The sequence below is a fragment of the Ursus americanus genome, chromosome 16 (genome assembly GCF_024610735.1).
Source record: "Ursus americanus isolate L20-20 chromosome 16, mUrsAme1.1.p, whole genome shotgun sequence".
Taxonomy (NCBI): Eukaryota; Metazoa; Chordata; class Mammalia; order Carnivora; family Ursidae; genus Ursus; species Ursus americanus.
In genome coordinates, this window is record NC_142142.1 from 40347443 (window position 1) to 40364705 (window position 17263).

The 17263-nt window shown below is 35.4% G+C and overlaps 1 protein-coding gene across 3 annotated transcripts in view; it reads left to right on the forward strand.

Moving 5' to 3' along the window:
- ARHGAP32 (Rho GTPase activating protein 32) overlaps positions 1–17263 on the forward strand; it is a 293982-nt gene that overhangs the window by 80018 nt on the left and 196701 nt on the right. Inside the window, exon 1 of one of the 3 annotated variants that reach the window (XM_087868280.1) lies at positions 8273–9119. The exons of the other annotated variants lie outside the window; for them this stretch is intronic. Within the exon in view, the coding sequence (XP_087724406.1) occupies positions 9004–9119 (116 nt within the window). The 5' untranslated portion in view covers positions 8273–9003. Of the gene's footprint in view, positions 1–8272; positions 9120–17263 lie in introns of those variants that run through there. 3 annotated transcript variants of the gene reach the window in all.

A 17263-nucleotide genomic window follows, 5' to 3' on the forward strand; every position in this document is an offset into this window, starting at 1 on the left:
AATCTTTTTAAAAAAAGAATTAATGCCTGTAAAGGAGATATGAGAGCTAGAAGAGCCTGTAGAATCAGACTGTTGGCGTATAATCAACAAAATCCTGAGTGTTAGAGAATATACAGGATTTGGTTTCTTCAACGAACATATGACAAAAATAGAGGAGAGGGAACCTTGAAATCACAAGGGACTTAAGAGGCCTATTAACTATAATACCGCCATGTGTGCACTTTGTGATTCAAGCAAACCAACTGTTAAAAAAAAATTCATGACAGTTGGAAAGCCTGGTATATTGACCACATATTTAAGATATTAAGGGATTATTGACTAATTACTTTAGGTGAGATAATGATATTTTAGTAATTTAAGAGAGTCCTTATGAGAATTTTTTTTCTTCTAAAGAAGTTTAGTATTTTTTAGTAGATCTAAAATGTAGATTCATGAACGTCTTTTTTTTTTATCATACCTTCTGTTTTTTAGCACTTATTTATAAATGTTTTGGTGCATAGATGTTTTATATATCTTGTTTCATCTGATCACTTCAACTGCAGTATAATTGGGCATGGTTATTCTGATCAGATGAGGAAATTGAACTTAAGAGATCTCAAGTAAATTGCCTGAGTTTACATGGGTAGTAAGTGGCACAGAGGAATTTGAGTCATCTTAACTTCATTAAATTAAAAAAAAAATCCAGCATTATTTCCTAAATGGAAACCATGGATACTCAGAAATAGTACTGTTGTTTAAAATTACTTTGTATATTTAACTTGAATACTACTCATAATAGTGAAACAGTAGCTTAATAAATTATAAATCAGTAAATAACAAGTGAGTTTCTAAACATGCTTAATTAACCACAAGGGCATAGTGATATAAATTGAAGTTTCTGAATTGACACTTAAGAAACAGCTTTATTATTTTGAAGTGCTTTTTGAGATATTATAAAATATACTTTGCATTTACTACATCTTTTGAGCATGTCACATGAAAAGCACCACAGATAATAGTATTAATGTCTGGTTCTGGTCAAATCAGAGGAAATAGGCAGATACTCAATCCCTAATTAATGTGTCATTCAAACTTAAATATAAATCTGTGTATCTTTTAAAGAGCTATCCACATTAACTTCTTTTTACTTCTCTATTATAGTTTACTCATCAAAAGATTTACATTATTATTATTTTTATAATTGATAAAATTTCCAGAACAAATTTCTATAACAATGGATAATGGGAAAAAAATGCCTGTTTCCTGAAATAAAGCTAAATGAGCAGGTAAGAACTTAATCTCCTTTCTAAGAAAATAAATTTGAAGAATTACTGATACCAGGAGTAGAAGTACACTTATTTTAAGATACATCAGAATAATATGCCTCAGATTCACATTTACAAGTATGGGTTTAGGTTTTGTTATTTGAGGACAGGATGATTGTGCTTTGAGAAAAATGCTTGTAATTTTGTAAGTAGTTGAATGTTTTCTAAAACATGAAGGAACTTGCTGTTGTTGACTCCCACTGTGACTCTTGCCACCCTTGCCAGCTGATAGCAAGGGAGCGGGTGAAATAAAATCAGTAGCAGGCTGCCAAAATTACTTGAGTCTCAAATCAACATGCACTAGAGTGAGCTATCCAGGTAAGGATACCAGTAGGTAAAAGCATTTGATTTATTGGCATTTTTTCCCAGTATTTTGTGGGAGAGACTCTAATGAACTACAGAATACCCTGTACTTTTTAAAAGATTTTATTGATTGATTGATTGTGCAAACAGGGGAAGGTATAGAGAGAGTGGAAGAGAGGCAATCCCAGGCAGCCTCCGTACTGATCATGGATCCTGATGTGGGCTTGATCCCACAATCCCAAGATCACAACCCAAGCCTAAATCAAGAGTTGGGCCCTTAACCATCTGAGCCACCCAGGCTTCCTACCCTGAGCTTTTCAAGCATGCAGACTTAGTACAACTGATTTTTTTGTTTTGTTTTGTTTCTTTGTTTTTTTTTTTTGCTTAGCCCTAATTTAATTTTTTCCCTAGTGATTTCTTCCTAGTCTCTCCCAGACCTTCCACTAAGTTTAGTTGAATCATTTGCTTTCTCCCTTGATTATTACTCATTAAATTTACATTTAGCATTTTTCTATGCAATATCATTAACATTAGGAGGTAGTCTGGTTACAGGAATTACCAGAAGTACTGTACATAAATTTCAGTTTTTGCCAAGACTACAGTTTTCTAAGGCCCTAAACTTACAAAAGTAATGTGAAAGGTACAGTTCTGTACCTTACTGATTGTGACATACTTAGTCAGAATTCTGGCTCAGGAAATACTTTCTTTAATTCAACATTATATTAAAGAATACTGAATCTTTATTGTCTTTATAAGGCCTTTTACTAGATCCGTTGCAGCATAATTAATTCTTAATTTTTGACACTGTGCGTTTATTTATTACTTTTAATTTTTTTATTTTTATTTTATTTTATTTTATTTTATTTTATTTTATTTTTTTTAAAGATTTTATTTATTCATTCGACAGAGATAGAGACAGCCAGCGAGAGAGGGAACACAAGCAGGGGGAGTGGGAGAGGAAGAAGCAGGCTCATAGCAGAGGAGCCTGATGTGGGGCTCGATCCCATAACGCCGGGATCACGCCCTGAGCCGAAGGCAGATGCTTAACCACTGTGCCACCCAGGCGCCCCTATTTATTACTTTTTAGCAGTGTTTTCATTTAACCATTACATGTAGATGTTGTATTTTAGTGGCCTTAAACTTATTGCTAGGAGAATTATAACTTGTTTCAGAGTTGAACTTTATTCGTTAACAATTGTATAGTTTTATTTTATCTGTAGATTGAAACACTATTGTGAGTAGTGTCTCAGACCAGTGAGGATATCGTGAGATCTCTAGATTGTGATGAAGCAAGTGTTTTTGTTTTGTTATTTATTGGTCTACTAATGGAATGCTCACGCCAAGACAACTTGCCTGTTCTGTGTGCCCATGGCTGGGGAGTTGTATGAATTGTTCTCTTCAGTCTCTGACTAATTTCATTTGGAAGAATGTGTTAATGCTGATACCATGTTCTTTTTCCCTTGTTCAAGAGCACCTTGAGCTCTTGAGTTTTGGAACAAAGTATTCTTGGGTTGGATTTTACGAACTTTTGAAGGGGAAACAATGAAACAAGGCTATGTAATATATGAATTTGACAGTAAGTAGATACAGTCTTTGCACTTACAGTGGAGGCATTAGATTTCTTTATTAATAAGGCGCACATTCCATAGATTTTGGTTCTTCTTTGAGGAGGGATTAAATTCATACTGTAGGGCAGGAATTAAATTTATATTAATTCCTATTACAGATTTATATCATGATTCTGAGACCCTGATATATAAAGAATTTCTAAGTTTCCTTAGCTATTTAGCCCACATACTTGTTTTTGCTTTTCTCCTTTGTGGTTTTTCTTGTTCTTACTCATCATTTTAGATTTGCCTTGGTCTTATGCTTACTGACTTTATTTATTTTTGAACTTATATTCCCTAAGCTTGGGACTTAACACTTTTCTGTTGTTCACTTGTATGTATTTATTCAATAAGCATTTATTTTTGACTTCTATGGTATATAAGATGGCAGAAATTAGCATTCAATGATTCAAGAGAAAAAACTATGGAATGGATCTTTTAACTTCTGAGTTAACTGTTTAAAACCAAAAAATTAAATAGCTAACACATTTTGATGTTAGAAATTTAAAATATTGTAGAAAAATTAAAGAAGAAAGTAAAAATTATTGTTTTTGTTATATGATCTCCTAAATTTTATATATATACATATATCTAAAGACTGTTTTTCTTATAATAATGAAATCTACTCTATATAGTCTTTCTATTTTTTTTTTCATTTATTGATACCAAACGGACTGTAACTCTATGGTTAAAAATTGTGTTGAAGTCTGATTAGATAGACTGTCATAGTATTTTTCTTCAATCAGTATTTACACGAGATTAAAGATTCTAGAATGTGTAACAATTGATGGTAGTTACTGATCCAGTGAAAACATATCCCGAGATTATATATTTGTTGAAGGCAGTGTTCTACGTTATAATAAATATTACACTTGAATTTTAAAATTTGAATTTTAAAACTTGAATACCATAAAGTATGCTTTTAATCTTTGCTTGGTTGACTAGGGATACAGAACTTAAAAATAATAGATGATTTTAGTTAAATTTTGAGAGAGCTTATGCATATACTTGGGAAATTTCTGCTTAAAATCACTTATTAAGGAGATTGGAAATGTCATGCCAAACTGTCTTATGATCTAATTTTATATGTACTTTGTAATCCTTGTATTAATGTGATGAGGGGAGTATATGAGCTTTTGGTTCTAATTTTTGATTTTTCATCCACATTCATGAAAGGGATTCAAATAAGTAGAAAATTATCTCTTAGTTGAGACTTGTCTCCTTTTATTTATTAGATTACTACTCTCTTTAAAATAATGGTAAAAATTACAAGTTGATATAACTAAAGAAAGTATTTACAGATTATCTTATTTCTTAGTTTTTATATAATTACAACAATAAAACATACCATGGTGTCAGCGATGATGAGCATGATGGCTGTCATTTACGTTATCCTTACTGTGCCATGTGATAGTTTCATTACATGCATTAGTTTTCTGATCCACACATTAATCTTACAAGGTTATTATTCTTCCCCTTTTAGAGATTATCAAACTGAGACTCAGTTTAAACTACTTACCTCAAACCTCGCTACCTATAAATGATATACTTGAGGTTTGAACCAATGTCCATCTGATTTCAAAGTATTTCCATTTCTATTGAAATTTTTTCCAGTTTCATGAAACAGCTTTTTGAAATACAACATACTTTTAAAAATACATATATTGTTGTGATGGGGTGGATACATTGTTAAGATATCCATTTTTTGAAATTTTATTTAGCTTTTTTGGAAAGTTGTTCAGAGTTAGATCTCTCTTTGAATATATATTTCTAAAGAGGCAAATCTGCTCTAACATATGTTCCATTTTCTAGACAAACAGACTTTTTCTGTTGTGTTTAAAGTGACCTATAGAGGATCATGTTAAATTGTATATTTTGGTTATTTTAGTAAAATAAATGTATTTACAAATAAATATGGAATGGAATCTTTTACATTTTAAAATATATTTACAAATAAATACATTTATTTTACTTAAATAAATTTTAACGAAATAATGTATGCATAATTGTTTGCCCTTTAGATATATTTGTAAACTGAAGCAGATGTCTGTGTATGATGATTCAGAACACAGAAGTATTCTGGAGTAAAAAAGAAAATTATTCTTTTGAAGTTAGTTATTGCAATGTAAGAAACCTACAGACCACCTACAATTGGTTAGAAAAACAATTAAAATTTTTTTTAAAGATTCTAGTTAGAGAGTGCACAAGTGGGGAGAGGGGCAGACGGAGAGGGAGAGAGAGGATCTCAAAAAGACTCCACTCTGAGCATGGAGCCCCACTCCGGGCTTGATCCCATGACCCTGAGAACATGAACTGAGCCGAAATCAAGAGTCGGCTGCTCAACTGACTGAGCCACCCAGGCGTCCCAGTTAGAAAAAAAATTTAAAGATATAAGTAATCTGGAATTTAGAATGAATACATAGTATAAGAATGATTAATGGTGGATGACATTTGTACTTTACATGTGGTGCTTTTTATGTTGGAAGAAAACCTTCAGTTATTGCAAATATTTTAGGAGGAATTGTGCTTAACTGTTCTTTCTAATACAATTATATATATATTATGTATTTATTAATTACACCTAGACATATGCTATTCACATTGAGAATACATAATTTTCCGAAGAGTCTGTTTGGTATATCTGTATTTAAAGTTTTTTTTTTTTTTTTAAAGATTTTATTTATTTATTTGACAGAGAGAGAAAGTACAAGCAGGGGGAGTGGCCAGGAGGGGGAGAAGCAGGCTCTCGCTGAGCAGAGAGCCTGATGTGGGGCTTGATCTGAGGACCCTGGGATCATCACCTGAGCCAAAAATAGATGCTTAACTGACTGAGCCACCCAGGCGCCTGGTATATCTGTATTTAGAGTCATAATTGTGAAGCATTCTGTGCACGAAGCTTGCTGCCCAGTTCAGGAGATATTTATTGAACTTTTGGCTATGTTTTGAACAGAACTGATAAAAAACAATTCTAATTTAAAGTGTGGGAAAAGGAGCACTGAAATGGGGGCTTCAGGACCTCGGTTCTCTTCATGCTCTGCTGCTGTTTTGTTTTGTGATCACCATGTGCACCCTTTCTTTTGTAGTCAACCCACATGTGTGGGGGATGCTGTGTAGAAAGGAATGCAGGTCATCAGTATACAACAGAATTATGAGATCAGAGCGCGTCAGGCTAATGAGCTAAATGTGGATCAAATTGAAAGCCACGTATTTTCCCCATAGAAATAATATTTTACATGGTGGTTAGATTTTAGGTAGATTTTTAAAAAGAATTTTAATACAGACTTATAAAGTGAGTAACCCTGGACAAATTATTATGTTAAGCTTCAATTTCTTTACCTGTAAGAGGAAGATTGTAATAGCTCCTATGTGTGAGAATTACGTAATAAATTATAATTAATTTTGTAAGGCCCACAATGTTTGGCAATTAAGTAAGTACTCAGTGTATGTTTGCTGTTATTATTACTACTACTGCTAGAAAAATAAGCCACTTTAAAAATATTTTTCTTGAAAAAAAAAATGCATTCTAATTTTAGATCTTAAATTGTTGTGAAAATTCCTTTTCCTCTTGCTGCAGTGGGTTTAGGAACTCCCCTATCCCTTGTCTTCCTTACCTCTTGGTCAGTAGAAGATGAAGACTCAACTAGTTCTGAACTATCGATGATGACTCCTATGGTTTAGGTCAGAGACTTGTGCCCCACAAAAGTTTGCTGGGGAAGTGAAGCCTGATCAGGTTTTAAGCCATTCGGGGAAAAATGAGTTAAAGCAGTTGTGGTCTTAAGGAATGTGGAGTCCTCTCAAGTTTTGGTAGCCCTCATGATTGATGTGTGCCTTACATGGCCCCTGCTATTCACTACCTTGTTTCTGCCAGATTTTCATTAGCTGCTAAAGAAGGGAACAGAACACATGTTGATTTTGAAGTTAAAAACTTTTTTTGAACTGACAGAGTCAAAACTGTGAGACCTGTGGAAAGTGTTCCTTGGTGCATAGGTTAGATTGGTGGGATTGAAGGCGCTCACTGCAGCGGGGGGTGTCTGGGGACGTACGGTTCGGCAGTGGCCCCAGGACTAGAAAAGGAGATGTCCTTAGTGAGCTTGTGTTGTCAGACTGTCGTCAGTATTCTCTGTAAAAGTACTACTTACAGTTCACGTTTTCATGTTTGAAGGGACTTGAGGAAGTGAGGCAATCAATGACAGTAATGAAGGAGCAAAAGAAATGATTAAAGGAAAGGTCAATTGGATTCATGAAACACATTAAAGGAGTTATATTTGTTTAGGGGGAAAAAGACCTAAATACTTAAAATAACATTTAAAAATCTGATTCTTTGCTGGGGGAATATAAAAGACTATATTAAAATTAGTTATTTTGTGAGGGTGATATGTACATGGTACAGTGAAGACCTGTCTCCCCCTCGTTCGTCTTTGCTAGCTGTGTTTTTCCCTTGGAGACAGCAGTTGTCGCTGGTGCTGTCCTCTGCATATTCTGCACATGTAGTCAGTGTGTTTCTCCTTCCTCTTTTTGAAAATGTGAATAGAGCATTTCATATATACAATTGTACACCTTTACCTCTTTCTTCTTTGCCTTAATAGTGTGCCTTAGGGTTTGTGTCATTATCATGACCAATAGGGCTGCCTTGTGTTTCTCATTTACCCAACTTTTAGCAACTGTATAGCATTCCATTCTATGGCGATTCCATAATTTGATTATCCAGTTTTCTGTTAATGAGCAAGTTAGGTGGTTTTTGCTATTCTGTTTTGCTGTTATAAATTTACTGCCATGAATATTTCTGTTCATTTCTTATTTTCACCTGTGAAAATGAAATAATTTCCTAGAAAGGGAATTGCTGGGCCAAAAGATGAATATCTGACATGTCAGTGGTTGGTAACAACGTGGCTGTTTTCTGAGTAACGGTTGTGTTGTTGCCAGTGTTAGAGATGCTATACTTTTCCCTCATTTCCCAGCAGGTCATTTTATTGCTGCCACGGGCGCCTGCAGTTTAAATGATGTATAAAAATGTTGCATGTTTTTGTTTGATGTAATTGTCAGTGTCTTTTGACCTTACTTTATTTATTTATTTATTTATTTATTTATTTATTTATTTATTTATTTATTTATTTAAAAGGCTATGGACAAGCCTGGAGGCTGTTATGTCCCATCTTGGATACCTGAGCAAGGTGTATCTGGCAGTTACTACTGCGGGGAAGGAAAGATGGGTGTAATAGTAGAAGGCATGCAGTTGGGCAGGTCCCTACAGCATGCTTGTCTTCTCTCTGAATTGTGATCCTCCTTAACTGTGAGGTCTGTATCTGTGCCTCTCATTGTGGTGGGCCCAGGAAACTTTTACATATAGTTTTCTATATGTATCCTTTCTGGTTTTCTGTTTAATTCTGAAATAGCAAAATAAGAAAATCCTGCACTTTGAAAATGTCTGTTTTTAACTTATTAACTGGAAACTTGAGTAGAGACAAATAGTTATTAAATCAATAATTAGTGAAAGATCACCTTCATTTGGGTTCCGAGTTTGATTATGTAGGTCACAGAGCCCGAGGCAGTGGGAGGGGCCTGGGTGCCACAGGTGTAGGGCAGTCAGATGCACTGAGTGTGCTCTATGTGATTTCCTGTCTTTACCCCAACTGTAATTAAAATAGCACGTAATAGACTGTGGCCCGGCATGATCACATATCACTGTGGATCAGCCACGCACCTGAGCGTGCCTAAACAGAGCTGAACACCTTGAACATTGGTGGTGTTCTTTATTCCATGCCTTGAGGTTTAAATTTTTTGAATACAAGATGGAGACTGAAAGTGAGAGTAGCACTTCGGGAGATGATAGCGTCTTTTGGTTGGATTCTGAAGTTTTAACCGACATGACTGGTAGTGAAGAGGGAGAGAGGGAAGACAACTTCAGGTAATAAATGGAATTCACAGTTCTCTCTCTCACCTTTGTTCCTCTGTCCACTCCCTCCACCCCTGCACTCGTTTCCAATCCTTTCTGTTTTAATCTCTTTTAAGGTAAGATGGTCTTTTCTCTGGGGGAAGACTTGGAGTTGAAAAGAACAGGTTTCTAGTTGTACATAGCACTCTTCATTCCACAACATGCCCTGAGCTTATAAAATGCATGTTAAATGACTTGTTAGAACACCAGGAAGAGAAGGTGTTAGACAGGTTTTGTAGTAGCATTTCAGGAATTTCAAGTATAGACTCACAATGAATGAACTGCCTACCACTCCTCTCTGTATCTGATTTGTACCTAATAGATTTGATCTGAATTTATATGTAATAGGTTTTTCTTCCTCTTTTTGTTTTGAAGTGTTTGTGTGTATGTGCCCCCACGTGCATGTATGCTTTTTTGCCTTATTTATGTGTATGAAACATTTTGACTCTAAGTACAAATTAATTATTTCATGGCTTTGATCCCTGCTCTTGTCTCTGACCTTCTATCTCATTCTTCTTCCCCTCTTGCGAATCTTTCTTGGTTTTGAATTTCTACTTATAACTTCATAATTGAAGTTTTTAGGGAATGCCTCCTGATCAAGCAGATCTAAAGTTTGGTAGCACTAGTGAAGAAAGAGGTCTTACCCAGCTTGTGGAAACAGTGCCATTGGTTTATTAATTCTGTTACAAATTTTAGAAGGCTTTTTTTTTTTTTTCAAACAGGATTAGCAGATTCATTCTTTTGGAGTTATTAAATCATCTCTTGAAGAAGTTAGTTCTACATATTATCATTGCCACCCACATGAGCAATTAAACATCTTTTATAATTTTACCTGTGAGTACTTGGGTAGGAGAACATACCATTATTTACATCAGATCTTTTCTTTATGTTTAATGTTCAAAAAGAGTCTCTCTCAAGTTAAAGAATTTCTTTATCCACAGATTGATTTTTTTTTAAGATTTTATTTATTTATTTGACAGAGACAGAGAGAGAGGGAACACAAGCAAGAGGAGTGTGAAAGGGAGAAGCAGGCTCCCCGCCAAGCAGAGAGCCCAATGTGGGGCTCATCATGACCTGAGCCGAAGGCAGACGCTTAATGGCTGAGCCACCCAGGCGCCCCCACAGATTTGATTTTTGAAGTCTGGGATGGGGTGCCTATGTGGCTCAGTTGGTCGAGTGTCCGACTCTTGATTTCAGCTCAGGTCATGATCTCAGGGTCGTGAGATTGAGCCCCAGGTCAGGCTCTGTGCTCAGAGAGGAGTCTGCTTGAGATCCTCTCTCTCCCTCTGTTCCTCCCCCTGCTTGTGCTCCTTCGTACTCTCTCTCTCTAAAATAAGAAAATAAAATCTTAAAAAAAAAAAATAAAGTCTAGGATAAATGGCAGAAAGGATTGAATGTAAGGAAGTCTTGGTAACCCACATTAAATTTGCCACTTAGTGGTTAAAATGAGTAAGTATGTTTTAAATTTGTAGAAAAGTTTAATGAAAGTATGAAAATGAACTATTAGCATATGAAATTATTTTTGTATCAACTTTCTCATTCTTCCCGTAATTTTATTTGGCCTTTCTTATTTGAGTAAGCTTCTCTCCCAAGATACGTTGATGTTACATATATTCTTTATAATATGGTCAGTGTCTCATGGACAGTTAGAGAAAATAAAGTATTTATTTTGTCGGTATTAAAACTGTTTGACTTGGTGTTAAAATTATAAAAGTTATTTCAGGGTGTGAGTCAAAGGAAGAACCAGTCTGGACTTTATGTTGTAATAGATTTGGTGCTGTCATCCTTGATTTACTTGTTAGGCAGCAGGAGCCCGTCCGGGATTTTCTTCTGACTGTTAAATTTAAAAGCAGATCTGTGCAAGATTGAGCTTTCTTTTCTTCAAGACTATGTGGCAGCATTTTCATCCTGAGAAACTGAACTCTAGTGTTTGCATTGTTTTAGGAAACCATGACACACCATAGGGCATTGATCCTTTTTATAGTGGTATTTCATATCTGAATATCATCATGGTTCTCCCAGACCAAATAGGTCTTTGAGATTTGATCTTTCTTTATTTAAAAGTGCAAGAAAGAGATCTGGGTAAGGCCATATTTCATGTCGTGTTTCTCACCTATTTGGCAGTGGGACATGAGGGAATGCGGCCGTAGAGTGCTTTTACCACATTCACGTTCCAGCTAAAATGCCTAACAGAAGAAATGTGTGTGTGGGTGTCGAAGGTGAAGGGCTGGATGGTAGGAGTTGCAGCTGTAATCTTGGGAGAACCAAATAGTAGACTTAGTGTTATGTATGAAAATTGTTTTAGTAAAAGCAATTTAGTAATTAAGAAAGTATATAGAAAAATCTTCATGTGTTTCTTTAAAACGTGTGCTAATACACATTAAATCAAACTGTCATTGTTTACTTTCTAGTTAATTTCCATCTACACACACACACACACACACACACACACAGCGAGGGCAAAAGATTGTGTACTGTTCTTTTTCTCTGAATGGTTTCTAATCTAGGTTTTAAATTCATTCTTAGAAAAATAGCATTGTGTCACTTGAGACACCGTGACTGATAAAGTCATACCACACCGACAGTGCAGGTTTGAGGTGCTCCCAGCTGTCAGCTGCTTTAGGAGGAAGCACTCACACAGGGGCATTCATGTTTGTCCATAGCTTTTGGAATGGCATTTATTTTTATTTTTATTTTTATTTATTTATTTTTTTTTAAAGATTTTATTTATTTATTTGACAGACAGAGACAGCCAGCGAGAGAGGGAACACAAGCAGGGGGAGTGGGAGAGGAAGAAGCAGGCTCATAGCAGAAGAGCCTGATGTGGGGCTCGATCCCATAACGCCGGGATCACGCCCTGAGCCGAAGGCAGACGCTTAACCGCTGTGCCACCCAGGCGCCCCATGAATGGCATTTATTTTTAGATTTGGTTGGAAGGAAAGATGCTTTTTCTAACATTATAGCACTGTGGGGAGTTGCCCAATCTCCTTCATAGCAGTAGTTCAAACTTGTCTACCACTGACTCATAAATCTCTCATTTTCTGATTTCTAATTTGTAGAGTGACGTTATTACCTGCCATTATCACTATGTTAAAATAGTTCTTCAACTAGAACATTTAGAGATTGTCATAGTCCTTAGAATAGAATAGTCCTTAAGGATCATGAGAAGAGCCCTTCTGTAAATAAGAAGGAAGAATATGAGCAGAAAAGGAAAAGCAGAGATGTTTTAATTATTTTAAGAGGGTGGCTGGGTGGCTTATTCAGTTAAGTGGCTGCCTTCGGCTCAGGTCATGATCCCAGGGTCCTGGTTTCCAGTCCCGCATTGGGCTCCCTGCTCCCTGGAGAGCCTGCTTCTCCCTCTGCCTCTCTCTCTTTCTCATGAATAAATAAATAAGATCTTTAAAAAATTATTTTAAGAAAGAAATATTTAATTTTGGAGTTGCTGTATGCAGTATATGAAGCCAAATATGTTATGTACTATATGTCACTTATCAGTCCTATAGAGTATGTAATATTTTTCCCATTTTCCAGATGAGGAAATTGTAACTCAGAAAGTCACACATAGACCACATTGTAAGTATATGGTAGAGCAAAATTTTTGAACCCAGGTAATTGAATTTGAAAGTGAAAGACTTTAGTGAAATATTTAGCTGCTAAATGTTATTCTCTGGTAAGTAATAACTTTTAAGAGACTTTTAAGTTGACATCTTAGTTCTTAAATTCCTTCTTATGAAGGGATTTTGAGCAATGGTGATGTATATACAATGAACACAGAAGTGAACTAATGTATACAATAAATGTGATCTTTAGAGATACGACCTCTAGGACACTTAGCAATTATTACTAACTCACCGTCATGAAAGGTTCTGGTTCTTTGGCATTTAAGGTTAGAAATGTTTATCATATAATCTAGTTTGGTCTTTTCTAGTATTATATTATTGACAGATACAAAGACTGGCAAGTATGACAAAGATGATACAGTGCCTAATTGAACCACACCTTTAGAACTGTGTACTTTTATTTTAATTAATTAATTAACTAACTAAGTAATTTAGAGCATGAGCAGGGGAAGGGGCAGAGAGAGAGGGAGAGAGAGAATTCCAAGCAGAGTCTGAAATGAGCGGGTAGCCTGAAGTCAGACTTGATCCCACAACCTGGAGACCTGCGCCAAAACTAAGAGTCTGTTGCTCAATGGAGTGAGCCACCCAGGTGCCCCATAGAGCTGTGTACTTCTAAAATCAGTCTGTAGATGCCCAGATCTCTCAATCAGATCTTTGCTTGTATCTCCATAAGCATGTGATTTTAATCGAGAAACTTCTTTTTTTTTTTTTAATTTAAAGATTTTATTTATTTATTCGACAGAGGTAGAGACAGCCAGCGAGAGAGGGAACACAAGCAGGGGGAGTGGGAGAGGAAGAAGCAGGCTCATAGCAGAAGAGCCTGATGTGGGGCTCGATCCCAGATCGCCAGGATCACGCCCTGAGCCGAAGGCAGACGCTTAACCGCTGTGCCACCCAGGCGCCCCTAATCGAGAAACTTCCAACTTTAGTTAACCTAGATGATTTGGTGAACATATTTTAATTTTTTGCAATGTCTTTATTGGTTTATAGCATCATAAGACTAATAATAGTTCATGTACTTGATTGGTTGGTTGGTTGCTTTATTAATTTTCTGCCTTATTTGAAATGATACTGTGAGTTAGAAGATACTGCAGCAGTCCAAATAGGTAACAATGACTTGGAATATGGTATTCTTCTAGGTTCTTGCTTTTCTTTTAGATCTAGAATGATTTATTTTGATTGCCTAAATTTCTCTGGAAACATGTAAAGCTATTTCACAATTTCCTGCTTTTAATATCATGACTGTTCTTTTGCTGTCTGCAGAAATTATTGACTTTGGGATCCCCAGTCAGTGTTTGTTTTTTCTTTTTTGTGAAGTAGGCTTCATGCCAGTGTGGAGTCCAACGCAGGGCTTGAACTCACAACCCTGAGATCAAGACCTGAGCTGAAATCAAGAGTCGGGTGCTTAACCGACTGAGCCACCCAGGTGACCCCCCAGCCTCCCAGTCAGTTTTTATGAGCCTGGAAAGATAGGTAGCATTAACAATTAACCAATGACATATATTACAGGTATCACAACCCAGGTCTATTTTGTAGTCTGACTTTTCATAGGCATTTCACCCTTAATAATCTGTTATATATGATACCAAAAAAGATGTGTATATTGTAAAAAAAATAATATTCTGTAACATTGGATTTATGATCTAGAATACAGATTAGCCCTTAAAATATTCTTTCAACGTAAAATATAATTTTCACCAAACATACTCTTATCAGTGTCACAAAGATAATAAATCTAATTGTGATCCTCAAAGTCTGATGTGAACATCACTTAATCTCAGAAAACTTTATGCAGTATAGGAGTCTAGCCTTTAGGCTGTCTTTATAATCTGTGAAATAAATCTGTCTTAACCATGAGGCATGCTAGTACAAGGCTTTCTTGGTATTTCAGTAATTAAACTCTTTGGGATGGAATCCAAGGTGAACCTTTCTTATATCTGTATGAGTTTTTTGATGTTTAAGAAGGGCTTTAGAGTACAGAAACTATATAAAACTATATGAAAGTTCCTGGCTATCAGGTTATTTATTTAAACATTTAAAAACTAATTTTTCTTTAACCTTTGTATTTAACTTAAACATTAAAACTCCCTTAAGCAGTCATTTGCATGTTCAAACTTAGTAAATGAAAATCTCTGAATCATATAAAGCTCTGTTATAAATGTAATATAGTCAGTTTCCTTAAAAAAAAAAAATCAAGTGACAGCCTAGCCAGATTAAAATCAGAACAAGCAAAACCTTTCTCAATATTTGATATTACAAGATCTGATATACTTTTAACTACCATTAACGATTAATTTCCCTTTCCATGCTTGTATTGGGATATGTATTTTCTTTATTATTTGAAAATCAGAGAATTTCTTCTACTTAGGTGTGCTGTTTTTTTTCTACCATGGTTCTCTTTTCTTCTCTGCTTCCCCTCCTCTCAAGACAAGATCTTCAGGATACTTTTCCATCTTCTTTCTCTCAGTCCGCTTTGGATACTCTTAAATTTACCATGATCCTACCCTACCAAAAACCCTGTTTTTTTGCTAAGATGTTTTAATTTTTTCTTGTCATTTATTCAGATTTAATTATAGGTATCATTCCTCAGTGCTTACTGTTGTTTCCTTTTTATCATCTTCCATCTCAATGTGTCTCTTCTGGTTTATTTGTTTCCTGGTGGATATTTTCTTGAGTACTTTGTTGACATAAGTTCTGTGAATGACGTATTCTGACTTCTTGAATATGCTCATGCCACTTTCCCCCTTTTCTTTTATAGGTAACTCGTACTTTCTGTCTGAATGCTTGTAACATTTTCTTTTTATCCTGAGTTTACATGTATTTGATCATCAGTTCTTTAGCTCGGAGCTCAGTGCCTTTCAATCGTAGATTCAGGCCTTCATGTTTGGACAGATTTTTTATTGTTACTTATTATTTATTTAATTGTTGCCTTTCTTCTATCTGCAGTAATTGTCTCCTTGTGAAACCTATTTCTTACATATCAAGCCTCCCTTAATCTGTCCTTTACTCCTGGTATATTTCTCTTTACATTTTTATTTTTTGATTTGATGTATTTCTTGTACTTGTTCTTTAGGCCACTAATAAAATCTTTAATCTTCCAAATTCAATCTGAGTAGGGAAATAATTTTTAAGTGTTGTTTTTCATATATAGATATAACATATACACTGGCACATGTAAATAATACATTTGTGCTATTGTGTTCTTCAGCTTTGCGACTTTATCCATTCAGTGTACGTGTGCTGGTTGTTCTGACTGAACAGAATTTATGCTTTTAACTCTTAAGCTATGTATCTGGCCTTCTTTGCCTCCTTCAGCTGTTCTCTTTAGTAGTCCCATGATGCATATGGCTTCTCGTAGGTGCAAACACCCACATTAGGAGCCCTAGTCCTTCTAATTGATGGTTTAATTTCTTTACAGAGTAATTTTACAGTTTTTATTAATTCCTTGAGGGCAAATACCTCTTTTGTTGTGGAGAGAAGTGGGAGTGTAGCCTCCTTCAGCCTCTGTTTTTCTCTCTTGGTTTACCAGTCAGTATGATCCCACTTGCTTTTTGTCTTTCAGAAGTTTATCAAGATCTCTGGCCTGCTGATTGTACCCATCTCATTCTGTTAAGGATTTATTTCCTTTTATTTAGCTTTCAGAGACTTTTCAGAGACCTAGATGTCGGTTTCTTAACATATATGCAGTCCTGAATTGGAAATCTGGTACTTTTTGCCATGGCTTTTGAGAGGAAACTTCTGAAGAGAGCATTCAGTAAGGCAGAATCTTTGTGTCTGTCCGTCAGTCTAGTGGGTCTCTAAAGACGTGAATGGCTCGTTTCAGTGTCTTCTGCAGGATGTATAGTGGAAACTTCCAGGAGTTTGTACATTTCAGTGTTAATGCATTTCAATTTTTCTATCTGCAGAACAGCGCTAATACTAGTGTATCAGATAGTAACTAGTTAGAAGATGTAATAGATGAGAAGGTGCCGATTTTAAGAACAACAAAAATAAAATACCCAGAAATAAACTTAATAAGGAACTAAGACATATTTGAAGAAACTATAAAGCATTACTGAAGGACATAAAAGAAGTTTGGAAGAAATGAAAAGATACACCTTGTTCATAGCTGGGAATATTCAGTATCATCAAGATGTCACTTTATTATTGAATTCATGTGATAATAAGAATGCTTTTTAAAAACCTAGACAAATTGATCTTGAAATAAGTTGATCTTAGTTAAATAAGTTTGCCAAGGAACTTTGGGAAGGCGAATAGAAGCAAGGACTAATGCAATCAGATATTGTACTGTAAACTCTCTATAATTAAAACCTTGTGGTGCTAATACCTGAATAGAAGGCATAATGGGATAGCATGGAAAGCCTAGAAATACACTCAAACACATAGAAAGACTTAGGTATGATGAAGATGGCTTCTCACACACCAATAGGGACAATGTGTGCTATTCAGTAAGTACTTTGGGGGAAAGTGGATACACATCAGTGGAAAATAAAAAAA